This window comes from Clavelina lepadiformis, chromosome 7 (assembly GCF_947623445.1).
Source record: "Clavelina lepadiformis chromosome 7, kaClaLepa1.1, whole genome shotgun sequence".
Classification (NCBI taxonomy): Eukaryota; Metazoa; Chordata; class Ascidiacea; order Aplousobranchia; family Clavelinidae; genus Clavelina; species Clavelina lepadiformis.
The window spans coordinates 13,531,438-13,558,730 of NC_135246.1; the positions used below are offsets into that span (position 1 = coordinate 13,531,438).

General features: G+C 34.6%; 3 protein-coding genes across 6 annotated transcripts; 1 reads left to right on the forward strand and 2 right to left on the reverse strand.

Annotated features, from left to right (window-relative positions):
* Positions 1 to 110: 110 nt before the first annotated feature.
* Positions 111 to 5,982, reverse strand: LOC143464464 (uncharacterized). Its single transcript, XM_076962245.1, has 6 exons — positions 5,833 to 5,982; positions 2,124 to 2,175; positions 1,824 to 1,892; positions 1,405 to 1,583; positions 980 to 1,078; positions 111 to 848 (listed from the first exon to the last, which is right to left on the reverse strand). The coding sequence occupies exons 1-6, from the start codon at positions 5,914 to 5,916 to the stop codon at positions 690 to 692; spliced, it is 642 nt and encodes a 213-aa protein (XP_076818360.1). The 5' UTR covers positions 5,917 to 5,982; the 3' UTR covers positions 111 to 689.
* A 784-nt stretch (positions 5,983 to 6,766) lies between these two features.
* Positions 6,767 to 16,541, reverse strand: LOC143464463 (glutamine--fructose-6-phosphate aminotransferase [isomerizing] 2-like). Of its 4 annotated transcripts, XM_076962242.1 has the most exons (20): positions 16,418 to 16,541; positions 15,745 to 15,852; positions 15,522 to 15,620; positions 15,324 to 15,449; positions 15,088 to 15,146; positions 14,825 to 14,959; positions 14,113 to 14,174; positions 13,757 to 13,836; positions 13,296 to 13,445; positions 12,499 to 12,622; positions 12,321 to 12,391; positions 11,591 to 11,712; positions 11,310 to 11,477; positions 11,010 to 11,122; positions 9,531 to 9,696; positions 9,296 to 9,410; positions 9,076 to 9,203; positions 8,673 to 8,840; positions 8,238 to 8,399; positions 6,767 to 7,928 (listed from the first exon to the last, which is right to left on the reverse strand). In XM_076962242.1, the coding sequence occupies exons 1-20, from the start codon at positions 16,422 to 16,424 to the stop codon at positions 7,884 to 7,886; spliced, it is 2,208 nt and encodes a 735-aa protein (XP_076818357.1). In that variant the 5' UTR covers positions 16,425 to 16,541; the 3' UTR covers positions 6,767 to 7,883. The 4 variants fall into 4 exon arrangements, with proteins under 4 accessions (XP_076818357.1, XP_076818359.1, XP_076818356.1 ...); XM_076962244.1 differs by lacking the exon at positions 13,296 to 13,445; XM_076962241.1 differs by having other exon boundaries at positions 15,324 to 15,620.
* A 4,548-nt stretch (positions 16,542 to 21,089) lies between these two features.
* On the forward strand, positions 21,090 to 27,101 carry LOC143464925 (uncharacterized). The gene is made up of 7 exons (XM_076962983.1): positions 21,090 to 21,415; positions 21,558 to 21,663; positions 22,415 to 22,573; positions 23,167 to 23,294; positions 23,430 to 23,899; positions 24,280 to 24,433; positions 25,986 to 27,101. Exons 1-7 carry the CDS (start codon positions 21,298 to 21,300, stop codon positions 26,846 to 26,848), a joined length of 1,998 nt encoding a protein of 665 aa, XP_076819098.1. The 5' UTR covers positions 21,090 to 21,297; the 3' UTR covers positions 26,849 to 27,101.
* The last annotated feature ends 192 nt before the right edge of the window (positions 27,102 to 27,293 follow it).

A 27,293-nucleotide genomic window follows, 5' to 3' on the forward strand; every position in this document is an offset into this window, starting at 1 on the left:
GCCAACGTCAAGTCCATGCTGTAACTAGATTAGGATGGTAGGATCTCAAATTTCGATCTCTCGTTATTAAAAATAATATATGCTATACCAAACAAAATAACCAACAGATATTGATAACTTACAATATATTTGCCTGATTAACAATAAAAAATCACATTTGCGAGTTTTGTGCCAACTTAAACAAACCTCGAAGCATAAATATCGAGAATAAATTTTCAGAAAACTACACAGCATATCACAAGCTTTATAGATCAAAACTTTAAAACAGGTTTAACATACTTGATAAACAGCGAATTGGGCACCCATAGATTAATGTCATAAAACAATCGGGCTGTATAACACCACCATTAAAACCGATGGTTCACAAGTACTGAATTGCATGGACTTATAATAATGCTTGCCAAGTTACTCACAACAAATATGATACTAAACTAAAAGTTTTTATTAACTTTTTTACTCAACGTTTACTTACAAAACATTATTTTGACTTTCTTGAAAGTTTAAATATTTCCTTTGCTCTGGTGTTTATTTGTTAAAGTGTCGCAAAAATCTTCTCTAAAAATTTGCTAAAGGTGCTCTACTTTAAACGGAAATGTTAGAATGTTTCAAAAACCTAGCCTGACTCAAAATAAATATGTAAGATTTCCTCCAACACTGACAAGCAAAATCAAACAATTGTAAAAAGACTGTTATCGAGAGGATACCACTGTTGAAGTGGCAGTGGAGGTGATTGCGCTCTGTGAAGAGCCAGCAGTTTCCTCAGGGGGTGCACTCGGCACTACGGTCGTTTCCTCAGTGGATTCCGGTTGAGGGTGGGTTGCGACAGTTGTGTAAGGAGGGGGAGGTTCCTGCATTAAAATTGCGCAAAGTTTTAAACAAAATTCAAGAATTGAAATTAATAAACGGCGCTTTTCTTGAAAAATTAGTTATATAAATAGATCTGTTCAAAAAGATGGAGGGTGAAAAAGTATATAGTCACCAAATATGGCATGTTCTGCGAAATATTAGAGTCGGTTGGTAATGGTGCACTTTGTGATGCGGTTGGAGTATAAGGAGGAAGCTCTACATGATCTGGTGGCTGTCAAAATTGGTAAATGAAATTTGTACGAAATAGGATAAAAAAGCAAATTATTTTTATTAATTACGGACAGGTCAACAAAGCTATTGTAATTTACCTTATATAAAAACTACAGTAATTATATTAGCTAATTATACACATGATTCTTATGATGCTTCAAGATTAGTGAACATCAAAGCAGAACTTCTGGGTTTTATTGATTGATATCAAGCTAAAGGTAAATAAGTCTCTTAGTTTGAAATATCTATCATGCATTCTTTGCAAATGTCTAGTTTAAAATAATCCACAAGGAATAAAGTTATTGCAAATATGAGCCAACAGCTTACTTTCCAGCTTTCATCGATTGGTTCATATCCTTGGGATGGTGATCTTCGGAATCGATGAAAAATGTTAAAAGACTCTGTTCTTAAAACTCCATAAGTCGGTTCACTAGCAACCGCGCTGCAGTAATATCCCAAACAAGCAAACAGCGCAGTAAGCACCACGAATACGATTACCCAAAACCCTGAAACATAAACGAAAACTTTTCAAGACTACATATAACTACTACATAAGTACTACAGTAAATAGATTAATTCTGTTCAACTAGCCAATTTAAGTTTTAAAAGAATAATTTAGCACATTCCAAATAGTAATACAACCAAAATATTAAAATTTTTTTTTTGCACCATGGCTTAAAAGGAAATTAGTTTTACTGGTTAAAAACTAGATATAAGCTAAAATAAAATACTAATAATTTTCTTACACCAAACTTTCCATATTTCCTCCCAGCAGCAGTTTTGCAAATGGCTTCCACAACAATACGCAGTGATACCTTAGTTTAAAAAAATCCTGATTAGTAAAAGCTTGCACATAGCTTACAGCTAAAAAAATTGGTAGTTGGCATGTCATCAACATCACAAAATTTTTTTAGATAAAAACAAATTCTATAAAAACAAATTTCTAAAAAATGTTACTCAGTATAAGTACTAAGTTACTATTGCACAGTTTGGTACCAAACTAAATCTAATTTAAGAAATTCGATTCAATTAAAGTGTCATCTTACCATAGCAATATTTTACAGGATACCGTCGAGAGGAGCTACATATAGCATCTGCCTACAGAAAAAAGAAAACTTTTTAAAAAACAATAAATCATTACAAAGACCATTTACCATTATTAACTCTAATGTTATTACAATCATTCCCAAATTTACAGTTACCATACAGTGTAGTGTTGTAATGACTAGAGTCACATTTTTAGATTACTTGACTTGACTCGAGTCAATGCTTGAAATGACTTGACTTGAGTCTCGGAAATGAACTTCATGGGAGTACTTAAATCTTAGTTGTTAATTTATTGACAAACTGAATTATAGACTTTTGATTTCGTTGTGAACGATCGGTTAAAGGTATAGCCAATGACATGACTTGGTTTAACTTGCATTATATTTTAATTTGACTTGACTTGATCCAATTTGTTATTCGACTCAACTTGACTTAAATCAACTTCCCAAATGACTTGAGTCTTAAAAAAATTATATCGTTACAGCATTGATACAGTGGTTATTATTTTGTAAAATAATTTACATGGCGTTATATAATGGTTTCCAGTGACTATTTCACTATAATTAAGCCATGCAGTCGATTTTTAAAAATAAGTGAATAGTTTAGCAAAAAAATAGATGTGGACAAAGTTGAGTTTCATTATTTAAGGTTTAGTTCGGCCTAAATTGCAACTGGTAGATGTTTACAATAAATTAGTAGCGTATTGGCTATAAACCACCAAGTTAGGTTAACAATAAAAACAGCTTCAACAGCGTGAGTGTTTCTTGTCAGATAGCAAAAACTTTTTATTATGCAGCACAGAACTACTACCTTAAATATTATTGTTGGAAATTCGTATAAAACTCCTTCAAATATGTTCTGTTTATATAACAAATCATAATATCTAGTAATAATAGCAATTTTGATGACAAAAAATGACAAAAGTTTATGAAATAATACTTATAACTAAACCCGATAAAAACAGTTCCCAGTAACCACAAAACAAGTTATGCCCATGGGTGCAGTACCGACACCTTGGTTACTATTATTTTTGATATTGTATATGCAGCAGGATCTTGAAATACAGTTGCACCGAGGATGAGCTGTTTGGTTTGTGTCTACCAATACCTTAGGTTATTAGTTTCTCTACTGGCTCCCTGGGAAACTGTGAAACTTTGCCAGCGTAACCGCGATAGTCATTGCATTTAGTTTTACTTGCATAAATAGGAAAATATCCAATTAATTGGTGACAAGGTTAGCTTTATCTCAAACCTCACAAATCATGGTTAATAAGAAAATGGATGTTACTGTGTTACGTAATAAAATAACTGCAGATCATATTGACCGACTGTTGTTATGCTTATTTTGTAAAAAAGACAGTCACACTTTCACAAAAGTTATTTTGCAATAGTGTTGTGCATTTTAGTTACAGATTTACTTTTAAATTCCGATAGATTGAAATCGATCATATTTGGGTTTGATAACTCACAAAGTGGAAAGTGTGGCAGCTGCATGCACGAGATTCATGAACGTGCAGGCCAAATTCTTTATCTTCATGCCGATTTATAATAAATAAAGAAAATTTATTTACTATAAATTGGCGTTCAAACAAAGGATTGAGGCTTCAGTGCGGGCCATCACCCAAAATTTTTGTCTTTTCAAACTCGATTTCTCGTTGAAAACTGCTGTAGTTTCCAGTCAGATTAATAAGTGATGACCATGTTAACTTTCTATTGTTATCGCTTCATTACAGTTACAGTTAGCATTTTGTCTGTTTTAAAGCTCTCCAGACTTTGCCGCTTTGTTTTTCATTTATTGCACGTACACAATTGATTTATTGTGCCATAACAAAGAGCAGCACGGTGGCACCATATTTTCGCTCCTCATAATTAATAGCGAAAACTAAACGGTAGCATATCATACTCACGCTCTAGCCGTCTAGACCAGTGGTTCTTAAACTGGGGGGAGTGTAACATTCATAAGGGGGGCGCGAGAGATGACAAACTGTCTATTATTATTATATGAGCTATGTCTAAACATGCTTTCTTGACTTTCGCTATAGGTTCATTTTTACTAAAATGTTTGTCACGATGGCAATTGTATTTTTGAAATTTGACTCTGAAATACGTCAATGGTTACGTCATAATATTTGGTGTCTCTCCGCGTTGAAGCGTATTGTTTTCCTTTACTCATTCATGCAATCCTAGCTCGACTAACTGTTCTCTTTTAGCGCGACCTGTTTTTCTCACAACGGGGGGCGGTGTAACAAGAAAAACTTTTACAAATGTATCACTCGTAGAAATACTTAATTTACACTAAATGCATTTTCTTTAGTTTTACAATAATGATGTATAGAGGAAACCAGATGTTTTTGCTACTAACCTGTAAATATCCGATCAGTTTACGACGTATAATTTTGGAGTCATTAACGATTGAAAACTTGTGTGCAGTGTCGGCCACACATAATAAAAATAGTAATGTCGCGCACCCGGTTTAAATACGGTAAAACCAACGTCAGCCAATATTAAAACCGTAAAATGAAGTAAAACTTAAATTTAGTATTGATTTAATAACCAGATATTTTAGTAATTAAACTAATTGTATTGAGTGGAAAAAAGAGAAAGTATGACCAAAATTAGCTGACGTATGGCTGTATAGATACCACAGTGAACGAAAAAGTCGTACCGCAATGCGTGATATGCTTAGAAAAGCTAAACAACGACGTTTTGAGACCAAGTCGTTTGCAGTGTCATCTCCATGAATATAAAGACAAAGCCTAGGAACAAACTTGACTGTGTAGCCGACCTAAGATATGCATTATCTTCCACAAAGCCTCGAATTAAACGTTTGGTTTCCCAAAAACAACTACATCCTTCTCATTAATGAAAGTTAACTGAAAATAAATTGCTGTTTTGTTTAATGCTTTTTTATTTTGCAATGAGGGGGCGCGCGAAATTTTTAGGTACCGTCAAGGGGGGCGTGTGCCAAAAAGTTTAAGAACCCCTGGTCTAGACTCTAGCGATTCAATCTGATAGCGTTTGCGGTGCTTTCCCTACGATAAGACAAATATTCGATGCAACTACATATTAGGCGAGGTAGAGAAAAGATGCACAGTATCGTTTAAATTTTAAATACTTGAAATATAAAAGTGTTCATGCTAGCAACTAAAAATCATAGATATAAAAATGGCCAAAATTTAAACAAACTTATCAAACCTGTGCGTTAAATGGACAAATATATTGCAGCCCGGCCTTGTGTAGACATTAATTTGCAAAGTGTGTTAATAAATAAAACAGTTCGTTTTCAGACAAAACGCAAGCTTTTCCATGTATAAGCGTACGGTTATATGGCTGCATATTAAGAATGGCAATCATTACCGTGCTTGTAATGTTTGCTTTACTAAACTGGGTAGGCCTACTGTAAATTAAAAGCTGTTCGGCTTTAAGGGATAAACTAAATTGCTGAGCAAGGAAGTTATCTCACACGTTCTATAAAAACCTCGACGCATTAGAGCCTTACGATGGTGCTAGTTCGGAAATTTGGAACATCCTGTCACATCGAAATGAGCTGTTTATACAAACATGATTCATTAACAATGCTGTTTGTGTATCATGTGCTTGCGCATTATATAAACGTCAATTAAGTTTTCTGAAGTTGATAATCGAAACAAAATATTACATACCAATTAATGTAAGTTTCATGAAGAATTACACATCCAACACGTCTTACCATAGCAAAGTCAATAGGAAGCAGTATCCATAACAAACCCATACAAACAGTGCGCGTTGGTGACGTTTGCTTCAAAGTATCCATCAAATAACATTTAAATTCACTCTAGAAACTGCAGTTAGAATAAAGCTTTGTTAGAACAATCATCAATCTACTGTAATACGGCGAAACAACTACGCTGAATTTTGAATGTCTGGCCAACTCAGGTGATATACAATTTCTTCATAATATATGGTCAAAATCGTAACCGAAGCGGTCCCAATATTTCAGCGCGAAATCTTCAGATAAACGCTGAATGCAACATTTTTGCTTAGGCAAAGACGCAATTACTTGCATAAGGCAGTCACCTTTTTCTTTTTACTTTAAAAATTCTTGCCCCAATAGCTACCCTAACTTACATCTACTTTCCATACTTCGGTTACCTTTAGCGTATTTCTGTGTAAGTAACTTAATTGATGGTCTTACTTCTGCCACAAAGTTCTACACTCCTAGTTAATGTTCATGCGGCAACAACAAAGATCTTTGAAATCAGGCGCAGTAAAGTCACAAGGGGGAAATAATCCGTCATGCAAAGTTGCCAGATTACACTACCAAGCAGGAAATACACGTCGCCACAAAAGTGTTTTCCACACACGCCAGTGTTGGAATAAAATATAAATAATTACCATTTAGGCTTCGTTGTTACTGCACATGGTGTCATTCTCAATAAATAATAATTTAATAACGTCCTTGCTAGAAATATGTCAGCTTAAATAGAGTGATCAATGAGACACCACGAGTAATAATACGACGGTTTATTATCCTATTATCCAGTTTGACCTCAGTGGTCTTTGTGAATGTGCACCCGATGTCATTTAGCACAGCAACTGAAGCTCGCACATTACCGTATAAACAACTGACTAAAAATTTGTTACTGCAGCTAGGCACAAACATAAACAGTACACGCAACTTTAATATCTGGGCAAAAAATCTTGATATCATAACAGCGCCTAAAGTCATATATCATATTATAACTCAACACTGCAAACTACAAACCTCATTGTACTTAGATAAACGGTGCTTACATTCTTTCACAAACACTACGCTATGCTACTGAAGAAAAAAAGACGACTTATACTGCATCTAGTCTAAGCACAAAAATAACAATAAAACATCGAATTATACAGCTATAAACAGGCTACCAAAGTTATATCACCATAGTGCACAACTACATAAAACCTTTTGCATTCGAAATACTTATGAAGAATGCACCTTAGGCAAGCGAAGTTACACAAAGAATTAATACAGAACAAACTAGACATAAAGGGATATAAAAATTCAGATTAAACAGCCTATTGATATTTCTAGGAATCTAGGCCATATCTAAATCTGCTATAATGGTAACTATCTTCCTCGACATTAAATCGCTAGATACATACAAAAATCGAGCGTTGACTTCAATAGAAAGTGGAGTAGAAAAATAATGCACATATCGGATCAAAGTAAAGGCTGACGGACCAACAAAGGCTTAAATGGAACCGGTTTGCTTTCACCATGTACTACGCAATTTATGTCCAAATGGCAAGATGCTCCAAATGTGCATGTGTTAGACCAGAAGACATTTTCATGAAAGCTCAATTACGATATATTTTCATGCGAACCAGAAAAAAAGATGAAAAAATTGTACTGTAATTTACAGATCAGTTTCCTTTTAGTTAGAAACTGATTTTGCGTAGTTTGATTGTTCGTTCCTTTCAAAAGCGGAATATTGCTACTAGACGTACAATTAAACAAAATTGTCCAAAAACGTTTTTGACATAAACACAGATGAACTTTAGTTACATTGTGAAAGCACCCCCTAAAACATTCGGATCGTTAAAAACAGGGTGGTAATAAAGTTTTTATAGAGTGTAAAGACAGGAACTTTGGAAACAAGAAATAGAAATATTGTTGCCTTTAAATAAATATCGAAATAGAAACATCAAGAAAAATGTCGGACGTGGTCATGGCCATATATAAACAAGAGCAACAAAACATGTGACAGTAGAGTGACGTGGGTAGGCTGCGTTCCTTCATTCCACCGTTACTGATTTCGCCAGGTTTCTGGGAAAGTCGACCTGTATTAAGCAGTAAAATGTTGTCAAAACTGTATGAAATGTAATAATACTAATATGTCATCACTTATATTGCATTTCAGTATTACGGAATTAATTACCGCAACAACAGTTCAATAATCCTCTTAAATTCATGTACCTAATTTTCTAGCTAATCCAGCATCCCAAGACTAAACGCAGTTGACGAAAACAATCGTTTGCAAACAAGTACTAGGCGAAACCGGTTAGGCAATATCAACAGCAAAAACTTGTTTTATTTCAAATCAAAAACGAAAATCTTATCGGATCGTGTAATCTGTTATAACGACTCACATCGAGACCCTTGAGCTCAGCGATATGCAGAGATAACAGCTGTAATGGAATGACGGTCAAGATGCCTTGCAGGCAATCAACCGTGTGTGGCACTTCGAGGATATTAGATGCGTACTTCATGCTGTCCTTGTCATCCTTCTCACAAATGAGAATAGGTCGACTCTGGATTAAGTTATAAAAGAAGTTAAATATCACAGCCGGTTAAGAATTGAAAATGTTGTTGTAAGTTGCTAGCATAAGCAGAGCGCAGCTGAGCAAGAGTCGTATGTTTGTTTTATATAGCATCCTTAATCTTCTTGTAACATGCCTTACCCTGCTTCGACTAAACTGGGTGGCAAGTTCTGCACAGTTGTCCGAAATAACCACCACTTAGAAGCTTAAAGCGTCAACACGATACAATAGACCATTTACAGTTAAATTATATCTCATACTTACATGTCTGGCAACGACTTGCTGAAGAGCGTTTTGCACTTTGGAGTAAACGTGGTCTTTAGTTACGATGATAACTACAGGCATCTCAACATCTACTAACGCCAGAGGCCCGTGTTTCAGTTCTCCTGCTAGAATGCCTTCACTGTGCATGTAGGTGATTTCCTTTATTTTCTATGAAGAAATCCAACGGTTTTAAAGAGTGAGCAATAATACATATCGATACGAGGTTCTCAGAAGTATTGCGAAAGTTGCCCCACAAGACTTTGCAGCGTTGGCATGATTTAACTCAACCGGATTACAAAATTCTAATTGTGGTTCTAATCTAATCTAATTGAACTTTTGGAAATGGCCGTGAATCGAGCAGTTTAAACAACGTAGTTTAGAAAAGCAAATATCTATCACTTACGAGTGCCCCTTCTAAGCATGTCGCAAAGTTGAATCCTCTTCCCATCACCAGCATTGATTTATTTTTGTACAAACATTCGGCTAACTTCTTGATTTCGCTATCCAGTGAAAGAACCTCCTTAATTTTCTCTGAAATTACATAAAATCATAAGTCAAAACCGACAGCTTTTAAAATTTTTCTGTTTTTTCAGATGTTCACGGAAACGTTTATCTGGTGATACCTGGTAGCTCTTTGAGGGCTTCCACGATTTCCAAGTATCTTGATCGCTTGGACAATCTGTCTTCCGACATCATCAGCGAAAACATTACAAGAGCAACAAACTGACTTGTGTATGCCTAAATACAAATTAAACAATTTACAATGCATTACATGGGATGACCATGCAAAATTTTTTAAACCAAACCACCACCATACCCTTCGTAGAACTTAGAGATAAAAATAGTTAAAATACTTACTTTTGTGCTAGCAACACCTATTTCGGGTCCAGCATTGATGTGGACACCACAGTCTGTAAGGCGTGATATCGAGCTGCCAACAGTATTCGTGATTCCAACACTGAGTGCTCCCCTCTTCTTGCAGTAGTGCAAAGCCATCAATGTGTCCGCTGTTTCACCAGATTGACTATGGATGATAAAATCGAAGAAAAGTTTTAAAACGGCTGTGAAATTATCACTCTCTGCTGGTCTAATCTAAAACATCTGCCTTATGTAATCAATGTGCACGTATTTTAAACAATAAAGATGAGGGAAATGCCATCACGTTGGGGCATTAATGAAGCATAGCAGCAAACGTTTTGTTCATACCTGTAACCATTGTCCATGACCGTTTAAGTTCAATGATTTGTGGATTAGTGAGATGAAATCGGTTAAAAGATATTTATAAACATGGTAATTTAAACATATGATTAATTAAATTGCCCGCCATCCGTTCGATGGCGCCTTTCCTTTGCTGAAAAAATTCCTTTTATTTATTTTCGTTTGAATGAAAACAAAAAAAAATACGTTTGAACGTTTGTTACTTGTCAATATTTTATAACAGGCGACGTAATGTACTAAGTCTCAACTGGAGGAATAGAGAACTTTTTTTCTGCCTGAAAATAAAGTTCTGTTCTGAAAATGAAGTTCTTTTTTCCACCAGTTGAGCCTAATATTTAATCTTCAAACATGACGTTAGCGTGTTGATTTCCAATGCTTATTATTGTTTTCGATAAGCGCTGTTAGGAAGTAGCCTATAGTCCTATAACATTGTGTAGTTGAAGTTGCCTATACATCGCATATTAAGTCAGACTGGGAATTGTGACGTCACAAAAGGGTCTAAATCAGAATTTGCGATATCCAACAGTGCTTGCTTGCAGGCTTTGCTTTACTGGCCAGAGTAAGGTTCCTATTATATGTTTGATTTCTTCGCTTGTTGCCGCAGTTAAACACAAAGCGGTTTCACGGTTGGACAGAGGAATCTCTCACCGTGTTAGAAGTGTAAAAATAAAGACATTTCTTAGAAAAAAAGGCAAAAATATTATTTAAGACACAGACCTTAAAAATAAGGACAAATCTTAGAAATAGGGACGATATGGCAACCCTGGATATACAGTATAAGAATTAAGATACTACACACTAGTATTATGACTTTCATAGGTTGATTGATAAATTAGTACAATGCATAACTTTAACATGACCCAAAAAGAATATACTTTGCTAAGATCATACAAAATATGGTAAAGAATAGGAAACTCAAGACTCTAGAGAGTGTTGACTTATACATTGAGAGGGTGTTAAGTGGTATAAAAATACAAACTTTTCCACACAACTGTCAAAGCTGTGCTTGAATACGTGACTAAGTAAGCATTTGTGGATTGAAAAGTGAAAAAATTATTTTTGTATTTTGTAGAATCTATGTTTGGTTTCGGAGAATATTTGTTTGTTTCAAATATTTACCTAATAAAAAAGCAGACATCATCTCTGAATATTGGAGTTTGTCGATCCAAGAAGTCCGAGGCCAGTTCAACCATGACCGGCAACTCGGTCATCTCTTCAAGAAGCTGTCTGGTCTGTAAATAAGTCAGCTTGTCATTTTATAACATAGAATTTTATTCAATTACCAAGTAAGAAAACTGAGACATGATATTGAACTCAATGACGTATTTCACTGCAGCATTTTTAAGGACAATCCGATAACTGTATATTAATTTGATAAACTAACTAAAATTTGTGCAAATTAAAATGCAGGCAACTCACTGCAATAGCCGAATGATAACTGGTCCCACAAGCAATGATGATGATTCTTCTGCATCTTCTGATTTCATCGATGTGGTCCATGAGACCTCCGAGAACTACACGACTTTCATCCCACAGCATACGACCTCTCATTGTGTTTACAACAGATTCTGGTTGCTCAAAGATTTCCTAAAAAAATTACTAAACTAACTTTAACATGCACTCAGTTATTCTGCCGTCAAATCTTGAGTTAAATGGTCTTGCTATTAATTGATTTCTACTATTCTTTGCAAATTTTTAACCTTCTGCATGAATGAGGAGTGATTTCCCTTCATAATTTGCTGCAGTTCCAGTTCCAGTGACGTTATTACACGAGTGCTAGCTTCATTGAGTTTCCCTCTCTTAATCCGATGTATGGAGAGACCTATGTAATGAATAAACTATGAATGGATATTAAAAAACGGTGCAAGAGTAAATATCATCCGATGATTGAATTATTCTTGAGTTTGTTAATCATTTAACAGTATAATTAATCAAAACTGATATATTTGCTGTAGGGAAACTCAGAGAGATATCTTATATTTGATTTTATGGGTGATAGCAATGACGAAACAGCTACATCACACTGATGTGCTATCCAGTCATGAAACACACTGCACTCTACCACAAATAGTACACAAGCACAATGCACTGTAAACGAAAATTGAACGAATAAAAGTGAAAATGTGACTTAATAAGCCTGGTTACATCACCGTTCCTTCAGACATTTATTTGCTAATTAGAGAAAGCTCATTATTTGGTTAAGGTGTTTGTAATGCGGCTAATGCCATTAAGTACAATGCACCACACTCCGAGTTCCAGTGCTTGTTTACACAGGCAAATATCGTGACGACTAAGTAAACGCATGTTGCAAGACCTACCCATGACCTCATTACTGGCTGTCATGCACGATAGCAGGTTATTCACTACAATGTGTTTCTTTAATAAATAAAGAGCGGATTTCGGCAAGCAGCATTACTTGACTGTACCTACCTCCATCAACCATCGCTGCTACATCATCATCTTCAAGGAAGATGACTTGGTTGGTATGTTCAATGATTGCACTGTAATATAAAGACCATCTTCACACCACGCCAATGTGTGATTTCGAATAATAAGGCGCACATAAAATTCCATGACTTTTCGTCTGAATCAAATTACAGTTAATAACCTTGCATCAGAGGCAACAAAAAATTCAATTCCTTCTGATTCTCGCTGGGCAACCAATTCTGTTGTACTGTATGCACGTTCCATTTTAACTTGTCCATTTGTCAAAGGTATGTGCTTCTTTGAAGCTGATTAAAACAGACTTATAATTATAACAATAGCCTTGGTTTAGATAATGTTCAATGGCATGATAATGCAATAAGTGAGTAATGCAGCAGTTATTTTTATGAAAACTTCAATAATTGCAACTAAATACAAAAATTACAAGGGCTTCTGCTTAATTAAAAATATTTGAGAGTGGAATAAACAATGCAAGCAATGAAGAATTAGTTGATCACACATGCATTTGCACTGTTTCAATGCTACTCCACTGCAGGGCATTACACTACAATGGTTATCCCATCTGTTAAGGCTGCATAAAGACAGTCTAGATGAATTCTGAGTGCAATTTTATATTTATACCTAGCGAGAAATAACTTGCAGAATAGTATGTCTCTCAAAAAAAGCATAACAAACAACACTATTGATTTATTTTAAGCAGTATGTTGTTAGTGACATTTACACTTGTATGGTTTTGCACATCTAATCTAATTGCTTACGCCAGAATGAAGTTTAATTATTTTTAGAAATTCTACAAATTTTTTTCATCAGCAATTAAGAAACATTACAATTTGCAGAAATCAATGCTGGATTATGGTTTTGATGTAAATTGCTCTTGTCCATGAGCACGCAATTGGCAAAACATAATTCATTTTCATGTGAATGCAATATCTCATCTAACATACTGGTCATGCCAGTTACCCTCATCTGGTTGGGTAGGTTCAATATCGCTTTCTTTATGTACGGAATGAACATGTAAATGGTTAGTTACCACAGCGGGCTTAGTAGCTTTTATGTATTCGCTCAAGAGGTTCATGCCCCCACTCTTACTAGGCCGGCGTTCACCTGCGACTGAAAATATTAACTACAAAGTTACCATCAATGTCAGTTTTTTTCACCAAATTACAACTGAATGAATATGTATGCAATTACCATAAAATAAAATTCTCATCACAGTCAATATGAGAATTTTAACAAAGATCAGGAAAATGTTATTGGCATACGATACAACAAATATATAACATATATTTAGCACAGGCACAGTTCAGAGTACAAAACAAACTGTATTGCAAATGGTATTATGAATCAAGTGTTAAATGACGAAACAAAAAGTTAGTAAAGCAGCCCAAGGAACTCTTGTTTAGGGAGTAATGTGAACTTACATGAGCTGTACAGAACAGGAATATTATCGGTTGACAATTTTGACTTGCTCCGAACACCAATTAACAATGGGCTTCCTCTCCTACAAAAGTAACATGCATATGTTACTAGGATTATTGATTTAAATATACTATAGTTATATACTATAGTTCAATAACATGTATAAGATAATTGAAATTTGATGATATGATGATGGTATGAAATTTTAAATGTATACAAACTTAGGGCGCTTTTACGTCATTCCAAATATGTTCATTCAATCATAGCTTGCACATGCACAATGACGTCATAGTGTTAATTACAGTGTACGTGTTTAGTCATGATATCTATCTATGTTCTGTTATGGAAACAACTTCACCTGGTTGCAATGCACTGGCCTGGAAAAAATTTACTTTTGAAGACAAAAGCACCAGCTCCTTCCTGCAAAATTGCAATCATACATTTTTACATTTTTGCTGATGAAAAAGCAACAATTAAAGTTGAACTTGATTCCGCTGAACACAAAAGTTAATTTCTTAAAGCGAAAGTTTAACCATCATTGGTAAACTTACTCAGTAAATATTTCAGCTAGCCATAAATTTGGCAAACACACTAACGCAAGACACACACTAATAAAACCAGAAATAATTCAAGTTAAACAAAAGTCTGTGACAAATAACACGTCAAGAACGTAAACACGTCATAGCTGTGTAAACAGCATTTATTGGTTTATGGCAATTTTGATTCAAAAAATGCTATTCATGGCCTCTGAGAAACTCAGGTCAGTTACCATATTTCATGTATCAATCTTAAGATATTAAAATTCCTATGGTCTTTAGTTATTATTAGTGCTAATGTCACATTAGTCATAAGCATATGACATGCAACAATGTTGGCCTATAGCAGCATGTCTTCAAGGAAAACACCAAATAAGAGATTAAAAAAGTAGGAAGTATAATGTATGGAGGCCTTTTTGTAGGAAAAAGAAAAATGCAATTGAATTAGAGCACAACAACCGAGCTTTGTATATTTAAATATGTTGTAAGTGCCATATTGGTACAATATGATCAGTGATGAAGTTCTATGATTACCATTTGTTGCATAACTCGTTCCACCAATGTGCTGAAACAAATATCTTCAATCTCACGATTGTCCCACAAGTATTTTATTAGCTTTGCTATCACTTCGGTGTCGGTTTCTGACTCAAATTCATAGTTATGGCTGATCTAAAGCAAGAAATAAAGACTTTAATTCACATTATATTAACCAACTTTATATTAAACACAACAGGAGTATGTAAAAATCAGCCACATTTCCAAAACTTCAAATAATTGAAAATAAACTCAAATCTAACCAGAAATGTCTTGATTGTTTTGTAGTTTGTGACAATTCCATTATGGCATACAACAAAGCCTGCGACAAAAATTTGTACTTTTATTCAAATAATATTGGATATTATTGGTATCAATCAAATACAGTATTGCATAGCACTACCAGAAATAAGTACAAAAGCAATACAAAAAACATCAAAAAGTAAACTTTGTGGCCTAGAATCATTTAAAACTTGTTGAAATGGCAAAAACTACTTACAATTGTCATCATCGGACCGTTGTGGATGACTATTAACAGAGTTTGGAACACCATGGGTAGCCCATCTTGTATGAGCAATACCACAGTGGGTACTAAATTGAGTTTCAAAGTCAAAGTTATCACTTTCTGGATCCAAAACAAAAAAATAAATAAACGAGAAAAGAATAAAAAATATTACAGAAATCTCCATAATCTCACTAAAAATTTTTTCCTCAAGAGCCTTCACTTTTCCCCGTTGTTTCACCAGCACTGTGGGCTGACTGTCATTTTTAACATCTCCGCCATCCACTGCAATACCTGAAAAATATGGCTCACTGTAAATCACTAAATCAAGGTTGATTTGTACGATTATAGGAAGAAAAGTTATACAAAGGATGTTTGTTGCAAACACTAGCATTTTGGGTTTAATGAAGACAACCACCTGCTGAATCATAGCCGCGATATTCTAGTCTTTTCAAGCCATTTACCATAGTTTCCAAGATGTACTTTCTATTCTTTGGAGTTGAGTAATTGATATAGGCAAATATTCCTGTAATAAACAACACATTATACATCATATTATAAAAGAACTACCACTACTTAAGTATAATCAAGGCATATATTGGTAACTAAAAGTACATATATATCTTCAACATTAAGAAGAAACCGAGAAACAACTTAGGAAGATTACACTGTTGGTTACACATTGCTAAACACTACGTCAAACACAAAGTCAACAAAACCCCGCATTCTATTGTCTTCTGTGACGTTCATAGGTACTTCAGATGAGAGCTAATATTTGGCTTACAAAGAAAAAAAATTCACGTTATCAGGGCTTTTACATACAGTAGACAGGGAATAAGAACTCCTATAAAAAATCAAAAAACTAGTTCCAAGAAAAACAACTAGCGTCACACTTGAAACAGGATGTGGTTGGCAAAGAGTAAGTACTTCGATATGAATTAGCATGGAGGGATTTCCAACCCTAAATTACCTTGTAAATATTAACCAAGCAACACTTAGCTCTGCGTAGATAACTTATACCCCAACAAATAAATAAATACAATTTCACTTTCAGAAGCAGAAATTTTTGAAAAAAGTAACAATTTACTCACCACACATTTTTCCGACTATTAAATGTCGCAGCTAAAACAGTATATAAATATATATCTTTCAATGTACAAAACGTTCTTGTTGAATAGCAGTGACCAATAATAATTAATGGCTATCAAAACCTGAAATATAAAGCATTATTTTTGGTGAAAGCGTAAATTTCTGCTTATATATACACTTCCATTTTGTAGTAAACCTTTAGGTTTAATAATAGCAAACAATTAAATTCCATTAGTCCATAGATTTACTGACTATGAAAAAAAAATTGCTGAGTATCTAGATTAATTTTGTGATAAATCAATACTGTACAATTAAAGCACTTATCCATATTATTAAAGAGTACAAAGCAAAAAAAACTTTTTGCAACAATTTTTTTAGAAGAGCTGTAGTCCAGCTTTGTTAATAGGGTTTATGGATTTTACTTTCATGGTGAAATGGGAATATTTTCAATATCTGGAAAATGTTTCCGGTACCAGTAGCGCTATCAGACTTTCCACTACCTTTTGTGGTTGTGTGTGTTCTGCTATTTTAGTAAAAGTGGCATATAGTTTTAGCTATGGCACTGCATGTAGGTATGACTTCTATCAAACAAGCACATGCTCTGATACCCTAAATTTGAACAGAGAGCAGTGGATCAGAACTATTGTTTTTCTAAAGAAAGTTACCATTTTTCTCATTTTTATTGCCATTATAGAGATTGAATTTTTAATCTGCTTATACTTGCTTTCGTAAACGAATGGAATTCAGTCCAAAACAAGTTAGACATTTCTTTAATTGTAAATAAATAATCTATTTCTGCACTCGTTGTGTTGATTGCAAAATTATAGCAAAACATATTCACTTCCGCCCAAATTTAATACCTTACTTAAAATACTATATATATATCTATATATGTAGGCCGCAGCATATATACAAAGGAAAATCATCTTCAGTTATCCTGCATGTTGTCAATGCTATGTGCTACTGGTTGACTGTAATTTATTACTAATGTAAAAAACAGGCTTAGGCTCATTCCAAGTTCAACACCATCAAAACTGGTCACATGTACGAGAAAGAAATGAAAATATTTACATTGATTCTTACCTTTAATAACCAAACCATAAAGGATATGTAAAAAATTGCACTATATGATCAAATAACCATTCAACAGTTTGTACTCTCCCAAGCAACAAAAAATCATTAAAAACTTGATGAAAAAGTGCGGAAGCTAATTTCTAGAGATTGATGTGGATGATGCCACATTATCTTTGTACACAACATTCACAAGGACTCAAACAGTCAACGTTCGAATTGTCTCAGGGTATTTTTTACTTTGTCATTCCAGAATGAAGGCCAGCATTTTTTAGTAAATAGAAAAGTAAAGATGTAATACTTTCTCAATACTTAACCCTGCCTGCCTGCCTGCCTGATATGTGAAGTGCAAATGTAAAACAGTCCCTGTTCAATAGCTATCTTCATGAAAACACATACCCCAACTTTTTGAAAAGCAACACCTTAACTTAGTTAGCAACACCTAACTAATGATAAACGTCACACTGCAAATAACAAAAAACTTAAGCAGTCATTATACTGGCCTCATTTTCGATAACTTTATTGATCTCCTATTTGTATGAGACTCAAAAGTGTATTAATTGCATGGGGTTTTCACAGTTTTAAATCCGTGCAAAATGTACATTTAAAGTATGTTTTTTAAATGATTGATTGTAAGTTTCTTAAACCTAGCCTAGCCCTAGCATACGCATTTGATCAGTGTCGCACCGCTTCCCTAAAACTGAACATTTTTTTATCTGGTTAACAGAATTGCGTAGAATTGCGCACAAGCCAAAAACCTTCCAGCACGAAATTCTGATGTTGATTTCGCGATAAGGTTTGCTTCCCAAGTCAGTCCACACGTTAATCTTAGCGAGGTATTCGGTAACGGTGTTAAATTAAAATTTCTCCCCAAAAGTAAAATTTCCCACAAGTCTTTGATGAATTCCTAGACCTTGCTATTGCCACGTAGCACAAGGAACTAAAGTCACTAGCTCAGAACAGTGGCAGATACAAATAAATGGCAGAACATTTGCAGAGAAAAAGGCATTCAGTCTCAACAGCAATCACCTGTATCAAAAACAGGCAACAGCCGCACCTTTAAAACGCCCCTTGCCAACTCGCACCGAGTAGAAGCTATAAACACCTAATAGGCTTCTGTTATTACAATCAATACCCATTGCAGCAACAGAATTAAGTTTAAAAGCCGCGATTTTAAAACCTTCGGACAGTAACAATTACACTGCAACTAAAATAAATATATGCAAGTATGTATTTTTTAAATTCAATTCAATCGCATCAAACCATTTCGTCTGTTTTTTCACAATGCGAACTTTTCCACATGCGATATTTGAAGGGATAAAGAATTTATTTTCGACTGCTAGAGCTACTTGGATTGTTTAGATCGCAAAGTCAGCCCAAATGGCTTGGTTCATTGACTTAATCCAAGATTTAAATTCAAAGTGAAAAGTCATACATATTAGCCTACATACATTTTCGGGCTGGAGCTAACCAAAAATACATAGCCTATCATTCCAAAACTTCAAAACAAGTAGGCTAAAAAATTTAAAATTTTGAACTTGAATTTTTCAAAACTTTCAACTTTGAACGCGTATGAGCAGCTTAAATACGTAAAGCGTTTGAGAAAAAAATGGATTTTTGTTACAAGCTTTGAATTACATGAATTTTCAGGTTTAAAAACGACCAACAACTTTTTACACGCTTGGTGCTGCTAAGGAGTTGCCCTTTATTTCATATAATATTATCGAAACAATCTTCGGCAAGGTTTGCGAACCGATTATTAAAAAAAAAACGGTATAGTGTAGGGAACTGTATGCCTATATACAGTAGTTGAAAACTGACTAGCAGAAAAGGAAACACTTAAAGAAAAGTAAAATTATTTTTATCGCTGTACGGCTAAGATTAATAACCAAGTTTTTAGTAGTGGTCATTAGAATCAGGTTTTGCAAAGCAACATATTGGAGATTTCCTTCGACAGGAGATAAAGTCATTGTTCACTATTTTACTTGTAACTTCGTAAATTTCGATGTAACTTCGCTACAAAAGCTCTGCACTGATGCTAGCTTAATTTAAACATTGTAAATCTAACAGAAGCGGCACATACTCTACTTATAGATCCCGGTGAATGGTTGTGTACATTATTAGATATGTTAGTTATTACGCTTGTGTAGCCAAGTGCAAATCTTACTAGAGTGAAATCTTTGTAGTGTCTGCAATATAAGTCAATTCTTCTTTGAAGAAAATCGTTTAGAAACAGTATTTTCGGAATACCTTTAAGCTACAGTATACAAACATAGACTTAGATAAATAGATAATTGCACAAATCAATTTTAAACGAACGATTTCAGTACTTATGCAGTATGGTGCTTTTTGTTACTCCAGCCATGCAAATAACTCGACCTGATCTAAAAGTAAAACGCAAAAGAATAACTTAAACTCAGAATTCAATTATATGTACACATAAACTTTTGAAAGAAATAGTCTACATTATGTTTGTAGTCTTCTTGAATGTATAGGCTTCAACAAACTTAAAAGCAAGCAATTAACAGGTCATGATATCATTATCTTGTATCGGCAAAAAGACTTGGCGAATCTAATGAGAAATGAGAATTGTAAAGCAGTTTTGTTAATAAGCAATTACATTGGCACTCAAGCTACTGTATGTAAAGGTAGAGCAACGCATTATAATGACCATTTGCTTTAAAACGTCTCGTCATTTACAAATGGATTTCTTTGAAATAAACTTAAAGCTCATAATGATAGCAATTATTGTTAAAATATCTTCCTCTTTCGTATAGGCCTTCCCGTATATCGCTTGTTTCTTGTAGCCTACAATCGATATTGAGAGTGCATGAGCGTGTAATCCTTACACGGGCAATGCAATATCAATAAAAACTATTTAAAAAATGATAACCAAAAAGCTTGTTAAGCTATGTTCGAATTATCTCCTGTGGGATCAAAATGCTTCCTGCACGAAACCATTTAAAAATCGATCTTCTCTTCGAATTAAAAATCGCACAAGATATAAGCAGCATGAAGATGTAAGTGACCCTGGCTTTGACCCGGCTTATCCCCAAGGAAACACGTTGATTTACTCCGAAATTAACATTTATTAGAATATCTTGTCTTATAATTTTAATAATTGCATTGCTATGGCTAAAGTAGGAAAAGGGTAGCGACAAAATTGAGCAGTCGATGGGAAACTATAAGGTTTTATTAGGATTCTATTATGTATCATTCAATTGTACTTTTGTGTATACTTTTGAAGAGCTACTTTTGTGTTATATTTATGAAAACAAGCTATTTACACTGATAGCTTGTTAAAGTTAAAATACTCCATCCAACAAGGCGAAGCGAAGCTTACTAAGACATGTCTATAACAAAGGCTTCTTCGATGTAAACGGTCGTTGTTATTTTATCAGCATACATCATAGTATGAGAGAGTTTTGATGACGATTGGCCGCGTTGAAACAACTTCATGAATGAAAGTTTTATTAAGAATCTCAATTCAGTATCTTTTGTAAAAAATAAGAATAAAAAGAGTTGGAAGTAAAAGTCCAAAGCATTCTTAAGATAAGTGCTTGTAAATGGTAGGCTTTGGACAGAAAATATATAGCCCTGTAATTTCCTATTCTTCTGTGCAGTCTGTTATTTTGTAATTTTCTATTTCCAATGGAAAGCGTTGATACGACAAATGCCAAAAACCACAATCAGAATAGAAAACTTACTTAAACCACTAAAAAACTTTTTAAGGTCTGCAGATAGCAGGAAATGCAGGGTCAGTGCCTATCATATATATAGCCTATACTGCTAGCGGAAGACAAAAAGCAAAATGTCTTGGCACTTTTTAGAAAGGTGGGTGGATAAAGCTAACCAATATTCAACCCTAGTTGGAAAAATTTGGATTACATTTCTAATTGTTTGCCGAATGGTCATTGTCGCTTCAGTTGGTAAGTTAATACTTTAACGAGAAAAATCATCACTTATAAATAGAAAATTATACATATATAGGCCACTATTTTATTTTACTTATCAACGTAAAATATCCCATTTTATGTAAAAAATTATTACATTTTGGTTATGTTTCTGCAGGCGATAGAGTTTACAGTGACGAGCAAAGTGAATTTAAATGCAACACTTTGCAACCCGGTTGCACCAACGTTTGCTTTAATCAGTTCTCTCCTATATCTCATCTTAGGTAAGTCGGTATACCTCAACCATTTATCAAATGCTTGGAGGGATGAAAATAGTAATGCTAATGCTAAAATTTTGTATCGGCTATTTAAAGATTTATTAGACATGTGTGTTCTTGTCAACTTGTAAGGCGTTAATCTTGTTTCATTTATATGACGAGTCCGTATTCAAAAACCGACATTATAAACAGTAACATGAAATTTGGGCGTTTTCAAAACGGGTTTTCAAATAAAACTATAGTATACGTAAAAGAGAAACTAATGTTTACCATAAGAAAACGTCCCAGTTAACAGTAACATGAACAAGGTTTTATAAAGGCGATGTAATAAGTGTGCTTTTGTGTGTAAAATATAACCACAAAGTATTGTCGTAATTGAAAATCACAATCCTTCACATTCTTATTTACTGCAAAGTGTTAATGGTTCACTTTTACCCCGCAATTGGCGTTCATTGATTCACTGTTTTAATTGAGATGTCTGTGCATATAGCTGCACGCGCAAGTTATCTCTTTCGTGGGAAGAGCGCACTATTAAAAACTAATATAGGCCACATGCTTCGCAACACTGCTGTGATTTACAACAATACATAGCGGTGGTATAAAACGTCGAAAAAAGCAATTATGTGTAATTCAGTCACTGCAAAATTTGCTTCGAACGAGATCTTCGCCAAGCAACCAACAATCGATTACAATTACGCGCAAAGCTAAACAACACTCAACCACAATACGATTAATTTAGACTTTTAAAATTTTTCAGATTCTGGAGCTTTCAAATATTAGTTGTCGCCACGCCATCAGTTTTATTTGCGATTTTTTCTGGACACAAGACAAGTGAAAAAAAATCGGCAACCAAAAGGAGTGCAGTTTCTCATGAGGAAAACGAAATCAGAGCCAAGGAAAAACGCAATTTTGGCAGGTTAAATTTCAAAGCCAGTTACTGAAGTTATGTGTTAGTTTTTTGATTGACTTAACAGTTTAGTTATTCTCATAAAGCATTATAAAATATATGTTGAAGTAAAGCTTTTAATAAGTTTCTCGAAGTTGGTATATTCAAAGTAATTTACACGACAAAACAAAGCCTAAAATTTTGAACAATGTGTTTTTTGTTTAAAAATTACTTCGTACTAAAGATATTGACAAGCAGAATGGACAACAAAAGAAATTTTCTAATATTTTTGTTACGTTAAAAAAGACCAATCGTATATAAATAATTAATTCATAATGATGGCTATGGAAGGCTTGTTACTAACAACGGAACAAAACACACTCGGTTAATTTGTTATGGCCCTTGTTGGGTTTCCATTTGTCGTATTAGTTTGAATTTCACTTCTTAGAAACAACTTTTTATTTTCAATATTTATTAAGATAGGCTGTCGGTAAATGTGAAGTAAAGCCCATACAGTTCAATGTCAATGCTTAAAATGAACTTTAAATTGCAAATTGTGTTGTAGACAATGTATTTAATCCCAAAAAGTTTTGTGGACAGTTATTTTTTGCTAATGAATACAGGAAAGAAAATCTTTCTCGTTTGCAAAATTCGAAAATTGGAAAAACTTCTTTGAAATTAAAGGAATTTTTATCACCAACACAACAGCAACCGCTTTTAGCAACAAGCTTTCAGGAAAAGAAATTTAAAGGTATTTTGCATTGCTATTAACGATAAGCAAGGAAACTAAATAACGAAATAACCAAATAACAATAATCTATTATTTTAAAACGCATTACGAAAATCTTTTACAAACTAAAATTACCTGTTTACGGTAAAATTACAGGTCTCGAGCATGAAAAGACCTTTCACAACTCCAGAGTTAAAAGCACATTGATACGACTGCCTAATTTTTATTCAAACGAAAGCAAATGCGATATCAAGTTGGAGGACGAGTTGAAATTTCCTAACGTCTTCCCAAGCAGAAAGCATTCGGAGAAATCACGCTTCAGCCACAAGCTCTCCGCCGATAACAAGAATAACATAATATACGACGCAATTAAACTAGTCGACAACACGCAAAATCCACCCAACGCTGAAATTGACAACAAACGATCAAGAAATAACAATAACAACAGCAACGAAATAGGCAAAGCCACTTTTTGGAAACACCCAACAATGATTGATCAAAAACAAAGGCATATCAGGCGGTTGGTTGATCCTTCATGTCAAGGGAACGGAATCCTAGATGAACAGTCAAAAGCACCTTGCAGACACCCGTTGAATGATGATATCACATACAACAAAGATCATATCGTGAGTAACATCATTTAACCTTTGTATCGCTCACTAAATAATTCATGTAGCCTAGTTGTATTATTCTGCGCCAATACTTGGGCTTATGCTATTTGTTGTGTAAGAAGATCCGTTGAGGTTATATCTTCATTACGTATGCGTAGTAATCCCCTGTTTAAGTATAATGCTATTTTTATTGTATGCAGTTCGTAAAGATATGCCAATATGTAACAAGATTAGTCCATACTTATTAATAAACACATACAACATTTCAGACGCACATAAAGCTACGCACATGTGCATAGCCCAAAAGTAGTCTTACTAGTAGAAAGTAGTGCTAGTAGTGTAAACTTACAGTCCTGTACATAAAACACACGCTTTTGATGACTGTTATTGACAAGGTTTCTGGTGACATCGGGTCATTGGTAGAAGCTGACATGCATCAACCACTCTTTAGCGGTATCAAACAACCACCGCAAAACCATGCAGACAATTCTTTTGCATCTAAATCTAATTTAGCTGCAGCAAAGCCAGAAAACGGTGACGAAGGTGTTGGTAAGTTGCAGGGCAACTGGATTAAAAACGTTTTTTGCTGTAAGGTATAATTGAGATGATCATCTGACGCTTGCTAATCACTCATAAACCAGGGAGTTCTTTTCAAAATGATTACTGCTAAAAATATTCAAAGCGGTGTCTTCATACATCTAAAGTGACTTTTCAAAATCTTTTCCCCAAAGCAAAAATGGATAGTTGTTTGCTGAATTTTTTGATTCCTCATATGCTATAGCTTCTTTTGACTAAACTCACTTGTTCTGTTACAGGCCTAGGACTACAACAGTTACGTTAGTTTCAAACGTATGTTTGTGAGTAAAAAAAAACACTATTTTCTAAGCTATAGATATTAATTTCGTAACCAAAAAAAAGACCGCCGTAGTTAAAAAAACTTTTTAAACATTTTAGTGGTAAATGTTGTACTGATGTTGGAATGCCTATGATTAGGCTGTGCCTGTGATTCCTGCCTCCCTACCTTTGTTGTCTTTGGCCTGAAAAGAGTTTTTGCACAGCTTACTTGGCGATATTTCACTGATTGCTATACGAAGCGAACCGTCTTAGACGGTTTTCGAATCCTTGCTACAGAGCGAGTATTTCCGTTTCCATTTTGTGGTTTTCCTAGAAATGGTCATTGAAAATGGTACAAAGAGGATACCTATGAATCATTATTGCTCAACCCATTGCTGCTTGCTGCCGTGGTTGCAAAATGCAGAAGATAGACACAACGTATGTAGCCTGTGGCAGACCCATCCTTACATCACATTTAAATTCATGAATGGCGACTTAATAAGCTCATGAAAAATATCATGTCGTGGGTAGCCTATGCTCGGCTTAATTTGAGTTGCATTTGTTAAACGGCGTATTTGCAAAACTAACTTTGTTTGGATTTTAATTCTTTAACATCACATTTTTCTGTTAAACCAAACTTGGCTCGTGGGCGTGGCTTTCATCTATAGAGCACGGTAAAGCTAGACTACATTGCACCATATCGGATTAAAAATATAAAAACTATACATACTAAAAAGGTGCATGCATATAAAAATTCAGTTTAAAATAGAATGCTGAGCTGTATGCAAAAAATTTATAGAGAATGTGTTGGTTAAACATTTAAAAAAATAAGGAATTTTTATTACACTTTTTGGGAAATACTGTTTGTGAATATTCTGTCTGCACTTTGTTCTGTAATAAATGGTAGAGACAAAATTCGGGTCTGGTGCAGAAGTGCACAACCGCGTGATGCATTTGTATATTAGCCCCTATTACCCAAAATGTAACGTCATTTGGTTGTACACTTCTGCACTATACTCCAAAAGTACAGGCCCCTTGATATTTTTAGCCCCAGGCCCTTCACAGTTTTAATCCGGTTCTACTTTGAGCCCCAGCAATCACTCCAGTGGAAAGCGGAGATGTGCGTCGCATAAATTATAATGACAATAATTTTTGTTTTCATGTAAACAGTAAATTCGAAAAAATTAAAATATAAAAGTTTAACCAAAAACCTTATGCAAGGTTCACTCACTATATGAAGAGGTTTGAAATTGATTATATTTTCAAGGGCAACAGGATCAACCTTTCCTCATCCCAGGGAATGCGTATGCTCCGAATCCGATTGTAGAAAAGCCGAAGTTTTGGGAAGACCAACCTCTTAAGTCCAAAAGAAATAGGGAAAGTAAAAAATTTAACTTTAAAAAAGGAATCATTAAAAACGATTCTCTCAATTCTCACTTCTATTGGTATCTTATCAACGTTTTTGTCCGTTTGCTGTTGGAAATAGCGTTCACAATCGGACAAATCATACTATTCGGTTTTAAAGTGCCAGACATGTATAAATGCAAACGTTGGCCTTGTCCAAACACCGTTGATTGCTTCTCATCACGACCAAAAGAAAAAACAATCTTCCTTTGGTTCATGTTTATCTACAACTGCATTTGCGTGTTGCTGAATTTTTGCGAGCTTGCATACTTGCTTTACGTGTACGCAAAACATTACTGCAAGAAAAGAGCAAAGATGTACGACGGAAACGAAGCAGAGATTTTTGACGAGACCAACGACTTCATCGGTGTTCGACTTACTCCAGAGGAGGCTACCAGTTATAGGAGTAGGAAAATCAGGGCGAAAGGAATAAGACATAAAGATGGAAGGGGTTCTAAGATGCGTTGGTCCAAGTGGGGATACAGGCAGAAGATAATCGATGAAAATTACATAAGAAGTGGGAAGATGAGATCTGCTCGCGAAAAAGGGAACATCGAAAATCATGATCTCGGGCTTATGACGACCCTGCAGTCGGAGGAGGATAGAGTGATAGACATGGAGATTATGGAGAGAGAAATGGAAAACGACATAAACGAACAATATTACAATGATGGGCAGGATTGTGACGCAACTAGGGATAATGCTGATGGAAATGAAGATCTGTGACTTTTTTATAGCTATGTAGCCGATATTGCACGTAATCTTTTCAAGAACACATTTCATTGCATTGCCCTTGATGCAAAAAATCAAGGCAAAAATGACGTGAAGGCAATTGCAGAGATTTCCCCGAAGAAACTGTTTTGTGTGTTTTTGAAACGTTCGCATTGTTCGCTGCTTGCTTAGTAGACCTAGAAACATGACCAATATGCTTTTTATATCGTTTGCCAAAAAGGAGTAAATCAAATAAACCTTATACAGTCAAGCTCCAACAAAAATTTGAAATGATAGGAATATTAAAACTGACAAACTATTGAATTGCCACAAACAAGTTCTGAAAACGTAATAACACGAGTCATATCCCAAGCAAGTCTTCGAACAAATTGGCGAGTGAGCAACGGTAACAAATTCTAAATAAACAAACAGGATCCAAATCCCGTACGCCAGCCTAAGA

What these genes read in the sequence shown, in the direction of transcription:
- LOC143464925 (XM_076962983.1), top strand. Translation starts at nt 21,298, where the DNA reads ATGTCTTGGCACTTTTTAGAAAGGTGGGTGGATAAAGCTAACCAATAT. An exon ending in GGTCATTGTCGCTTCAGTTG is followed by an intron (nt 21,416 to 21,557) that starts GTAAGTTAATAC and finishes ATGTTTCTGCAG; the next exon opens with GCGATAGAGTTTACAGTGAC. An exon ending in TCAGGAAAAGAAATTTAAAG is followed by an intron (nt 23,295 to 23,429) that starts GTATTTTGCATT and finishes GTAAAATTACAG; the next exon opens with GTCTCGAGCATGAAAAGACC.
- LOC143464463 (XM_076962241.1), bottom strand. An exon ending in AAACAATCAAGACATTTCTG is followed by an intron (nt 14,960 to 15,087) that starts GTTAGATTTGAG and finishes TTCTTGCTTTAG; the next exon opens with ATCAGCCATAACTATGAATT. An exon ending in AGCCCTCAAAGAGCTACCAG is followed by an intron (nt 9,204 to 9,295) that starts GTATCACCAGAT and finishes ATGTAATTTCAG; the next exon opens with AGAAAATTAAGGAGGTTCTT.
- LOC143464464 (XM_076962245.1), bottom strand. Translation starts at nt 5,916, where the DNA reads ATGGATACTTTGAAGCAAACGTCACCAACGCGCACTGTTTGTATGGGT. An exon ending in TCCTGTAAAATATTGCTATG is followed by an intron (nt 1,893 to 2,123) that starts GTAAGATGACAC and finishes TTTTAAACTAAG; the next exon opens with GTATCACTGCGTATTGTTGT. An exon ending in CAATCGATGAAAGCTGGAAA is followed by an intron (nt 1,079 to 1,404) that starts GTAAGCTGTTGG and finishes CAATTTTGACAG; the next exon opens with CCACCAGATCATGTAGAGCT.